Below are 11,910 nucleotides of genomic sequence, written 5' to 3'. Positions count from 1 at the left end.
AAAGTTGCAGAAAAACAAAAGATTGAATCCAACAAAAACTAACTACTGATTCCAGAACCCTTCCCTCACGGGAGAAGGCTCTGATACCAGGTTCTGCAGAAGCTAAAAAAGTTCATGGAAAACATGATGGAAAAGTACTTACAGAAAAGCTTTTATTCAAAGAACTGCAGAGATTACACACATAGAGAGAGATAGGTAAGAGAGAGAGAGAGAGAGGTAGGTCAAAAACCCGATGCCTCTTACTCTTACTAAGCTACCTATTTATACAAGTTCTGACCATGGTTACTTTCGAAAGTAACTCTGGTTTACATAAAAGTAACTACAGTTAATGAAAAGTAACTTTAATAATGAAAGTGGATAGTAGCTTTAATAATGAAAGTGGATTCCTTTTCGGCCAATATTAGAAAGCAGATTCTTTCTTGATCATGATGAGAAGGGCTGATAATGACCTTTTGTCCTTAAGTGTATGGATGATAGTTGATGCCTAAACAGTCATCTTCATTTTCTTGAAGGTAGTTCTGGCTGTTGACTGATGAAGTATCTGAGCCAGACTTCTGACTCATCATATCTATTTTCTTTTGAAATTCTTGGGGAGAGCTTGCTGCGGCTAATTCGGCTATGAGCCTTGATCTTTCTTGAAGAAATGAACTTTCTTGATTGAGACGAGAAACAGGGGTAGTTGACAGCTGTTTCTTGCTTTGTTGAGTAAGCTGATAAGTCTTTATCCAAGCTTCAAGTTTTGTCTGTTGAATTAGAGAGATATTGAATTTTGCCCACCATTTTATTTTAAAAATGCGATAGAGCTGATAGAGTTCTGTATCCTCATAAATTTCTACAGTTCTCCAATCCCAGGTTAAAATCCAAGATATGGCTTGCGAAGCTGTGAACATGAGGAGTTTGTCTTCCATAATGAAATTTGACTTTTGAGCAAAGTACTTGAATAATGGTTTTACTTCTTCGGGAAAGATAGACTCATCGAGTCCTACCTTGCAAAACCAAACTTTAAACCATTGAGGGAACTTTAAAGAGATTCCCTTTTTGAACCAAATGAACCAGGAGTGTTGATAAGGATAAAGATACAAGGCGTAATACCAGGCATCTGTATAATCAAAGTAGTTATAACTAGGAGGGTCGAACTGTCTAGAAAACTGCTTAAAATAATGAAGAGGAGCATTCCAATCCTGGGGTGTAAGGACTTTAAGGATTTTGATCTTGGAGAACGCTATTTCTCCTTGTTTATCTTGGTTATGTGTGACTTCTATGGAGTCAGAATCTACTAGAATGAATTCATAAAATAATCTGGTCTTCTTGGGGTGTCCAGGGACATAATGAAAGTTGGTAGGGAATAATTGAGTGGCTATTTCTCTAGGACTTAAAGAGAAATGTTCTCTTTCTATAATGAGAGATGGCTCACCATCTGGTTTTTCCAGATATTCGGTTGGCTCGGGTTTGGCAGGGGATTTTGAAGGGCTTTGAGCTAATACTGTATATTTATTGGTTAATGGGACTAGTGAGGTTTTTTGGTGAGGTGTTTTGACAATTTGAGCTGTGGTGAGTTTTTGAGAAGGCTTTGAAGGGGTGGTTGGTATTGAAGATTCAGCAACCTTGATAGGGGTTACTACTATTGCTTTTGATCCTGATGGTGATGATGATGCTGACGAACCCAGTGGGGGTCCATATTGATCCTTTGATTTGGGTTTTGTATCACTCATGTTTTCCCTGTAAAAATTCTCTGGTTAGAAAATCTGGAAGGGAGTTACTATCTCCTTTAATATGAGTTATTTCAAAATCAAAGCAAGAAAGTAAAGATTGCCATCTGGCAAAAATGTGTTTTGAAACTAGGTTTTGAACATCCTTTTGTAAAACTGAAGGTGCTGCTTTGCAATCAGTTTTTATCAAAAATTTTTTATTAAAAACATCATCTTGAAATTTTTGAACACATAGAACTATTGAAAGAACTTCTTTTTTAACTGTGGAATATTTCTGTTGAGCTGGGTGCCAAATACCTGAATGGTACCTAACTATTTGTTCTTTTGAAGACTGAGGTTTTACCTGCTTAAGTATCCCTCCATATCCTAATTCTGATGCATCGGTTTCTATAATTAATGAAGCATCTGGATCTGGTATTCATAAACAAGGTAGGTTTTGAACTAATCTTTTGACTTCTCTAACACTATGGCTCATTTCTTCAGACCATGGCGGAGAGTTTTTCCTAAGTCTTTTGAACAAAGGGGCACAAATTATCCTTATGTTGGGGATAAAATCTGCTACATAATTAACACAACCTAGAAATCTTTGTAATTGATTTTTCTCTTTTAATTCATTTGGAAAGTTTTTGGCGAATTCTAACGATCTTTGTATTGGGGTAATTTGTCCCTGATGAATTTCATATCCTAAAAATCTGGTTTTGGTTTCAAAGATTTTCATCTTTTTTGCTGAAACTACTAATCCATTTTTCTTAATGATTTCTATAAATTTTTCTAAATGTTGAACATGCTGATCTATGCCTTTTGAGAATACTAAGACATCATCTAGATATACAATGGTAAAGTCCATGTATGGATAGAATATATCATTCATGATGTTTTGGTATTCACTAGGTGCATTTTTCAAACCTTGTGGCATTACATTCCATTCATAATGACCAAAAGGGACAACGAAGGCGGTTTTATATCGATCTTCCTCCTTGACCGAAATTTGATAATATCCTGACTTCATATCAAATTTTGAGAATATTGTTGCTTTATGTAATCTTTTAATGAGATCTGTTTTATTAGGCAATGGATATCTTATCCATTTTAATACTTTGTTTAAGGGTTTGTAATTAATGACTAATCTAGGGGCTCCTCTTTCTAACTCAGAAGCATTCATGACATAAAACCCTGTGCAACTCCAAGGAGATTTGGAGTGGCGAATCAGGCCCTTGTTGAGATATTCTCCTATTTCTTCTCTACAATATTTTAAATATTGTTCATTCATTTGAATGGGCCGGGCTTTGGTAGGGATGTCTTTCTCATTAAACCCGTCTATGTATGGTAATGTTATGGTATGTATTTTTCTATGATGAAAGGCCATGGGATTTAAATCACATAGATCCTTTTCTATCCTATCTTGAAAATCCTTAATAATCCTTTGAATATTGGATCTCTTGAGCTGTTCTTCTAATTTATAATATTTTATTTCTTTTTGTAAAGAATTGATATGATTCTTTTTTCTAGAGATTATATTTATTTTGGAGGTGGAGATTTCCTTTAATAAATTTAATTCTTTTACCTGAGGAGGTTTTATAAATGGAAAAGTAATAGTCTTTCCTAAGACTGTTGTGACTATTCCTTTTTCATCTATTTTATCAATAGGGTATAGAAGACAAATGAATGGAGTTCCTAAAATGATTTTTTCTGTCATGTTTTTGACTAGGACAAATGAAGATCTAAAACAAACTTGGCTTTTGCAAATTTTAGCATTTGATAGTTTGTATTGAATATTCATTTTGGATCCATTTGCACTATTGACTCCTTCTTTGGTTTTCTCATAAAATTGAGTGGGGACTAAGCCTTCCTGAATACAATTGATATCTGCGCCACTATCAATGAGGGCTATTATATTGATTCGAAAATCACTATTAATGACTAAAGTTATTTCAGAGTGCCATTTATGGGTTATAACCAAGTTGAGGAGATTAAGATAACTTTCACCGGGTTCATTATGTATTTGCTTTAATCCTGAGGTACTGGCTAAGGTTTCTTGAGATTCTATAATTTTTATCCCAGCTATTTCCATTAATCTGAACTCTAAGCTAAGATCATTTTGCTTTAGTTGGTTAACTTCTTCTTTTAATATTTTCACTTCTTCTTGAAGATCTGATAAGGTTATGGTTGGTTTAGGACGAAATCTATTAAAAATTTCATTCATGCTATTTATTGGAGGGCTAATTTCCTTTTTCAAGGTTTCTTCCTTCTTGACCAAAAGATTTAGTTGTTGTAGAAATTCGTCCCTTAAGGGAGAATCCTCCATTTTGTCTATTATAGAGATTAAACTCATAGTTTGATCTTGGGTTAGCATATTGACGTTTTGTCCTAAGCATCCTGCACAATCACAGAATCCTGAACTATCTTTAACACATTCTCTTTCTTCTTCTGAAGAGGAATGAGAATCAGATGAGTATTCGACCAGATTTACATCTTGGTCTTCATCTCCTTCATATTCATTTTCTGAAGAGTAGTGAGGATCTTCACTATTAATGAGAACACTGATTAGACTATCTTTGAGTTTTTGGTCTAAATCTAATTCATTAATTTTTTGTTGAGTTTTGCATTTGTTTGCATAATGTCCTGGCTTTCCACATTTCCAGCAGACATTTTTCTTTTTATTAGGATTTACGGCCTTTTTGTTTATAGGTTTTTGAGTAGTAGGACTTTGTTCATAAGGTTTCTTTTGAAATGGTTTTCTCTTTTTATATCCCTGAAAAGGCTTTGTTTTGGATCTATTAATCCTTCTAGCTTTTGAACTAGGAGCTTGTAAAGGTTCTACTCCATATTGTTCACAAAAGCTACCTACTTCTTTTCTTGAGATTTGCATATCTTTTTGCATTTTGTTTTGAAGTTTGAAGTCAGTGCAAACTTGTATTCCTGTGTGTACTATAGTGTTATGCAATTGTCCAAATGAGAGTGAACCAAAATTTACTGGATTTCCTTGATTAAAAAGTGATAAATTATCTAATACCTTTGATTGCATTAATCTAGGTAATCCTGCAATAAAGCGCTCCTTCCAGAAGGCGCTGTTGCCATCTTCTCTTAAGGTTACCTTTGAGAAGAAGGTGTCCTTATACCATCTGTAATCGGACATGGTAGGACAATAGAGATTAGCGAGCTGGCTTGAAGCTCTCTCTCTAAATATGCTAGGATCTCCTATGAAATGAAGTATAATAGTATATATTAATGTTGCTACAGCATCTTCTTCTCCATTTTCTTTTTTCTTTTCTAATATAGTTGATTTATCTTCAGGGGTCATGATGTTGTCCCACCAGCCTCGTAACTGACCAGTGAAGCCATGAGTAATCATTAATGCTGCATTTCTGTCGGTGTTATTATGGACTTTATAGGCTGTGACAGCCATAATCATTTGATGCGTAATATCTAATATATTTTGTTCACTAAAGCCATCGATATTCCATTCATCAAGGCTAGTTCCACTAAAGGTATTTTGAATAAATTCTTTTCTTTCTTCAAACCTCATATCAGAATAGGAAGGTCTTGGATAGTAGGCTCTTGTGTTGTTATCTGGCCCAAACTTTCTAATTTTATTGATTTTTAAATCTTTATCCAAATGATTTATTGAAAGCTTGTTTAATTTTTCTTTTAATTTTTCTACACTTCCTGAGAGATTAAAGGAATTAAATTCTTCTTTAGTGTATTGAGGAATTTTGAAAATAGGAGTTTGCAAAGGGTTTCCTAAGGTAAACGATGAAGAAGCTTCTTTGGTTGTAATAGAGGGTTTTTGAGCCTCTATTCTTTCTAGCTGTTTTGACATGACTGTTAGCATAGTGTTTGCAAAATTTAATTGTTGATGAACTTTGTTAGCTTCTGCCTTATAAGGAGATGCTTCGATTTCATGACCATCTTTTATGACTATTTTCACTCCAGTTTGTGGAGGGTATTCTGAAGTAATAGTGTTATTATCAGGAGTTTTCCAAGTGGTATTTATTTTTGTTATTGGATTGACGTTTTTCCAGAAAGGATAATTAAGATTATTTTTAATACAATGGTTTTCGAACCAATCAAAAAAATAGATGTTTGTTTCAGAAACTTCCATTTCCTCATAATAAAAGGCCCTAAGAGTTTCAGTTTCTTGTTTACTGTAATTCTTAAAGTACCATAATCTTTTATCTTTATTATATTCGGCCATAAAATCTTTTTTAATGAAATCTTTGTCTATTTCAAAACTAGGTTTTACCCTACTTAGCATGTTGATTTGCGAAGGGGTTGGAGAATAATTACTAGATTCTTCATCTTGATATATAGGTGTTGCTATATTAGGACTAGACGTTGTATCTAATCCTTTTAGTTTTGACGATACAGAAGATCTTGGGAGATCTACTCTGTATAACTGTTGAGGAGATCTAATACTAAATGAGTTTGATCTATTCATTCTTAAAGTGAGATTTGCTCCTTCTTGAAACAATTCTCTTACTTGAGTAGTATGAATTTTTGGTTGAGGCAGGGAATTCTTGAATACCCATTCCTCAGGGACTTTACTCATGACTTCTTCATGAGTAAGTTTCTTTGGAACTTGTACTGAAGATCTTTTAAGGTTTGCTTCTAGCATAATGGTTTCTTGTTTGGGTGAAGATCTTAAAGCTTTAAAATTATAATTGATCTTTGAGACTTTATAATATACTCTATATATTATTGAGAAAGGATCACTTTCTTCTTCAAAAATATCATTGTTTGCCAATAAATCTAATTGTATGGCATTTTTGGTCCAACTATTCTGAAGATTCATAGCATAGTTTGGATAGCAGTTAAAGAAAACAGGACCATCATGAAGATTTGACTCTAAGACTGCAATTAACGAATCTTGTGGCTTTAATAGCCTCATATCTCTTAACATTACTATTATAGGAGAATTGATTCCTAAACGAAAGTTAGGTTTTGCAGCTACTTGTATTAAACCTACATGGATGAAGTTAAAACCATTTTTAATGTGTTGATCTAGAATATCTTCATTTAATAATTTTATAGTACTTGTGTGATCAGAACTATGTTGACAACATTCTATTGTAAAGATAGAATCATCTGCTCTTGTTCTGGGAATGAACATTGAGGAAAGGTATAGTACCTAAGGGTAGAGAGATTGTGCTAGAGAGAGAGAGTAAGAGAGAGAATGCTGAATTTCATGTGTTATTTTATCAAATGAGCCAAAAGTCCCTTACAATTGGTATCTGCTACCTATTTATAGAGGTAGTGTTGGGCCCCCATATGCTAGTGTCCTTAATGGGCCGTGTGGGCCTGGCTGAACGAGGCCCAACCCTACTGGCTTGGGGACCCGCCACGGGCGGTGTGAACCCTGGGCGTTGCCCTTCTAGGGGCTCGCCCAGTCCAGCTCTATTGAATAAAGTGTGTTGTTTATATATTTCTTTCTTTTTAACTATCGGGATTGACCAATTTTGAAGTGCTCTTTCTATTGAAGCTATTTCTAACTCTTGTTGGGCTACCCTAGAGAGTTCTTGATCTTGGTTACTAGAACCAGAGTTGGATGTTGATGGAATCATGATCTGTTTGTTTTTTCCTAAACTTATTTCACTTAGGGTTTTGATTAATCTAGCCATGTTATTAACTTAAGTAACTTAAGAAGGATAACGCTTCTTCCCAATCTAGCTAAACCAACGGTCTCACAACCTCTCAGGCTTTACTGCCGGGACCACTAGACTCCAGGGATACCTCACACTAAGCCTTAAGGACTTGAAGATAATAACAAGGTGATTAATGAAAACAGTAAGAAGAAATAAAGTTGCAGAAAAACAAAAGATTGAATCCAACAAAAACTAACTACTGATTCCAGAACCCTTCCCTCACGGGAGAAGGCTCTGATACCAGGTTCTGCGGAAGCTAAAAAAGTTCATGGAAAACATGATGGAAAAGTACTTACAGAAAAGCTTTTATTCAAAGAACTGCAGAGATTACACACATAGAGAGAGATAGGTAAGAGAGAGAGAGAGAGAGGTAGGTCAAAAACCCGATGCCTCTTACTCTTACTAAGCTACCTATTTATACAAGTTCTGACCATGGTTACTTTCGAAAGTAACTCTGGTTTACATAAAAGTAACTACAGTTAATGAAAAGTAATTGAAGCTTCCTCCTTACCATACTCTGCCCTCCAGTATCCAAAGAACTGAAATAATGTGTCAATGCCTCAACTTCTGGTTGCATATCTCCATGGTTCATGCCGCAAATATGGTTGCTGATAGTATCTGCAACAGGTTCAGGTACATGCTCCCAACTCAGTCTCTTCCAGAATGGATAAATTGCCTCATATGAAATTCTTTCATAACCTGTAAGTTCACAAAAGTGTCACTTTTAATAACAAATAGAATTAATTGACAAGAGAGTGGTTGACCGGTGACCTGCAAGTTCACAACCGCAAGGCAGTTCATGAGTCTCTCTCAACAAGCAATCGCATCGGCCGTAGGACTTCATTCTTATATGTTCAGCATCAAGGAGCTGCAGGCATTTGTTTGACACAAATCCTCTAATATTTGTGTAAAATGGGCACATGAAAATGTGATCAATTCTGTGAATACTGCGCTCAAACGATGCTAATATTTCAGTATGTCGATTACATGTCAAACTATGCGACGCATCCCAAGAAGTGGCTAGGTCACCCTTGCAATCCCGCAACATCTTCTTCAAACTGGCATGTGCACCCTCAGCCCTGCAAACAACAAACAGATATCTTATTAACTCTCCAATGTAAACAATCTATCAAATGAAAAACATATAACAAGGCATAAATTAAGCTCATATAATTTTTGTACCTGTTACTTGTTGTTGTTCCAAAGTGCATCACATGATTTGTCCATGCCTTGGCAAATTTTTCCTTGTGGACCAACCATGTAGTAGAACAATAGGAGGTAAAGTTGCTGTATTTGTCCTTGCACATATTAAACAATTGCATCCATTGAACTTCAAATTCTTCAACTGTTGCAGCATCCACCACCTCTCCCCACTTCCCCATAACCAATTCAGCAAAATCATCTGTACCAACATAGAGTTTGCACTTTGCCAAAACACACTTGTTGATGTGCCACAAGCATAATAAATGGCTGGTGTTGGGAAGGCTTTGCTTAGCAGCACTCAATAAGGCAAGATCCCTGTCAGTAACAATCACCTTAGGCAACATGGCTTGATCAGCTAATAGAGACTTCATACACTCCAGTGCCCAAACGTAGTCATCTGTGCCCTCATTAACAATGTAGTAAAAGGCTATGGAGTATGTCTTATCTGTGGAAGTCAGTCCAACAATCTCAAGCAATGGAATTTTATATTTGTTTGTCTTGTATGTGCAATCCATAATCACTACATATGGAAATGTGTTGAACAGTTTGATAGCATTTGGATGAGCCCAAAATACATCCCTAATGACTTCCGATCCAAGCTCATGTCTTTCAAAGTGGACGTACTTGTCACCGTCCAACTTCTTCAACAAGTGTTGCATTTCTGTCAATGACCCGCGGAGGGATTTTCTTAACCTCTTGCAAGCACCATAAATCTGAGATATGGTAGTCAAGTTTAAAGGATTGTTTTCCTTCAAAGTCAACAACATCTTTCTCGGTAGAACCCAACTCTTTGACATTTTTTCCACTTGTTCCTTCTCTTCGGAATTTAGACGACCAACAAAATTGTGGCCAAGTAGTGACCTAGCTGGTTCATGGTTGTGTGCACCTTCCATCACCTTTAGCCGCCAATCTCTATCTGTGCCATTTTTCATAGGTCGTCCTTTTAGTCTAAAAGGACATTCTGTCTTTTGTGTTCTCGTTCCTTCAACAAGGTCAGGGTCTCTGTAGGGAACATACTTACCATGCTTCTCGCACCCCAACATGACATAAGCTTTTCTGCTTCCATTCCCACCGCTATCTGACTTTGTGATCAACACAACATATCCATTTTCAATCGCAATTCCATGAACCCAATTGATAAGATCATCACGGGTAGGAAAAATTTGTTCAATGATGCATACCCAACACACAAACAAGGCATAAACAAGGGTGATCAAGACATAATAAGAATTGATATATTACACTTTCAAAACAATGCAAAAATCTGTTCAAAGAATACCTGATCAGTTGTAAATAAATGCAAGACATCTATACTTATACACGGGGGTACAAATGCTGGTGGTGGCACCTCTTCAGGTTGAGCATTGTTCAATCCAACTTCAATCAATTGGGATTCATGAAATAAAAATGATTCTGTCATCCCTGGAAGAGAATACGGAACTTTATTATCCATATTAAATACGGAACTTTATAATTCGTATTGAATACGGAAATTTATAATTCGTATTGAATACGGTATATTAATTTTCGTATAGACTCCGAAACTTTATATTCCGTATTTTAACATATCTCAGAATTCAGAAAATCATCATTCTAACTACTTAATCTACTTAATCTAACTACTTAATCTAACAACTTCAACTACTTAAACTAACAACATACAACTAACAACACTTACCTCAAATGCTATCTTTTTGCATCCAATGGTGGAGAGCTTGCCAATGAAGGAGTTGGTGGTGGTGGTAGGAGGAATGGAAGTGAGGATGAAAGTGAGGATGAAAGTGAGGTAGGAGAGGGTGAGAGAGAGGGTGGTCTGAAGGCATTGAGGGGGTTAAGGGGGCTGGTGAGGGGTTGGTGACGGAGGAGTAATGGTGGAGGGGTTGGTGGAGGGAGGAGTAATGGTGGAAAAGGTGATGACTGTCAGAGTTATAATACGGAATTTTAACTTCCGTATTCTATTTTATTGAATACGGAAGTTTAAGTTCCGTAGGGCATTTATGGGTTAAAAAAAAAGAGGTGGGGCGCGGAGCCCCATAGGGGGCCCCAAACCCAACTCCCTAGCATTAGTCTCTAAGAGCAACTCCAACACAGGTTGCTTAACCTGGTTGGAGAAAATAAGATGCGTTGCTTAATTTTTGGAAGCGTTGGAGCTGGCTGAGCTGGCGTTGCTTAGCCCTCAAATTTAAGCAACGTTGCTTAGCTTCCTTCCTTCTTCCTTTTAATTATAAATATCATATTTTCTCTATCATTCAACAACTGATTGCAGTTAAAAAAAGAGAGGGAAACAATGATCAATGAGAAGAGGCAGAATAAGCAAATTCCAGACTTGAATCGGAAAAAAAAATTCCAAACTTGAATCAGAAACAAATTCCAAATTTGAATCAATTTTTTTATTATGAGATGAAATTAGAAACAAATTCCAGAAAAATTAAAAAAAACCCAGACTTAATCAGAACAAATTCCATAAACGATTTTTTTGTTACACTTCTACAGCAACTGAACACAGAAAAATAAAAAATAAAAACCCACCGATCTGGACCACTGAACACCGATCTGACCTCTGATATGCCTCTGAACAACACGACTGAAGTGAAAGGAAGTAGAGGGAACTAGATTTGTGGCGCCCTCTACGATCTGGGTTTGAGAGGAATAGGATGGAGGCTTCGATCTCAGCAAAGAAGAGAAAGAAGCTTCGATCTCAGAGCAGAAAGGGAGAATGGGTTTGAGAGAAAGGGAGAGAAGGACCGTGGAGAATGGGAGAGAAGGCTGATGTGGGAGAGTGGGCTTGATTGAAGCTTCGAGAGAAAGGGAGAATGGGTTTGAGAAGGCTGATGTGGGAGAATGGGTTTGAGAGAAAGGGAGAAAGAAAGTTCAAGAGAGACGGTGAGAAGCTTCGAGAGAAAAGTGAATGAGGGGAAAAAAATCAATATAAGGAAAAATTCATTAAATGTCACCGTTGGCCCAAGCTGAGAAAAAAATCATTCTTTTTCAAGCTAATGCCAATGTATCTTATATAATTAACACGTATATCAGTTTTTTTACACACATTTTTACACTTCCACACAATTTCTTTCTTCCCACAATATTCCATGGATCCTTCTTCTTTTCAAGCTTACTGTGAGTACTTGAAAATTCAATCATCTCCTACTCTTGAAAATTCTTCAAATCCGCAAACCTCAATGTATCTCCTAATATAATGTAATGCATTTCGTTTAATTTTTTTTAACATACCATGTTCAATTTTAAATATATTTATATTGTTATAAATATTAATTAATATTTAAATTTAAGTCATGCTTAGGTGGAAATAAAAAATATAAACATATGAAGTACAGTGGGGTCCAACTAAAAGTAAA

The 11,910-nt window shown here is 36.0% G+C and overlaps 1 protein-coding gene across 3 annotated transcripts; it reads right to left on the bottom strand.

Annotated features, from left to right (window-relative positions):
- Window positions 1-7,632: 7,632 nt before the first annotated feature.
- On the bottom strand, window positions 7,633-11,466 carry LOC130728432 (protein FAR-RED ELONGATED HYPOCOTYL 3-like). Of its 3 annotated transcripts, none has more exons than XM_057579902.1 (5): window positions 10,233-11,466; window positions 9,834-9,976; window positions 8,534-9,636; window positions 8,123-8,430; window positions 7,633-8,050 (listed from the first exon to the last, which is right to left on the bottom strand). In XM_057579902.1, exons 2-5 carry the CDS (start codon window positions 9,972-9,974, stop codon window positions 7,788-7,790), a joined length of 1,815 nt encoding a protein of 604 aa, XP_057435885.1. In that variant the 5' UTR covers window positions 9,975-9,976; window positions 10,233-11,466; the 3' UTR covers window positions 7,633-7,787. The 3 variants fall into 3 exon arrangements, with proteins under 3 accessions (XP_057435885.1, XP_057435886.1, XP_057435888.1); XM_057579903.1 differs by having other exon boundaries at window positions 11,084-11,466; XM_057579905.1 differs by lacking the exon at window positions 10,233-11,466 and having other exon boundaries at window positions 8,534-9,632.
- Between the last annotated feature and the right edge of the window lie 444 nt (window positions 11,467-11,910).

Source organism: Lotus japonicus, chromosome 1 (assembly GCF_012489685.1).
Source record: "Lotus japonicus ecotype B-129 chromosome 1, LjGifu_v1.2".
Taxonomy (NCBI): Eukaryota; Viridiplantae; Streptophyta; class Magnoliopsida; order Fabales; family Fabaceae; genus Lotus; species Lotus japonicus.
This window is presented reverse-complemented; position numbering and strand designations above follow the sequence as displayed.

Excerpts from the sequence above, each read along its gene's own strand:
- LOC130728432 (XM_057579902.1), bottom strand. The coding sequence starts at position 9,974 with ATGACAGAATCATTTTTATTTCATGAATCCCAATTGATTGAAGTTGGA. Across the intron at positions 9,637-9,833 it reads ATTTATTTACAACTGATCAG|TCAGATAGCGGTGGGAATGG; the intron begins GTATTCTTTGAA and ends TTGATCACAAAG. Across the intron at positions 8,051-8,122 it reads TTGCGGTTGTGAACTTGCAG|GTTATGAAAGAATTTCATAT; the intron begins GTCACCGGTCAA and ends GTGAACTTACAG.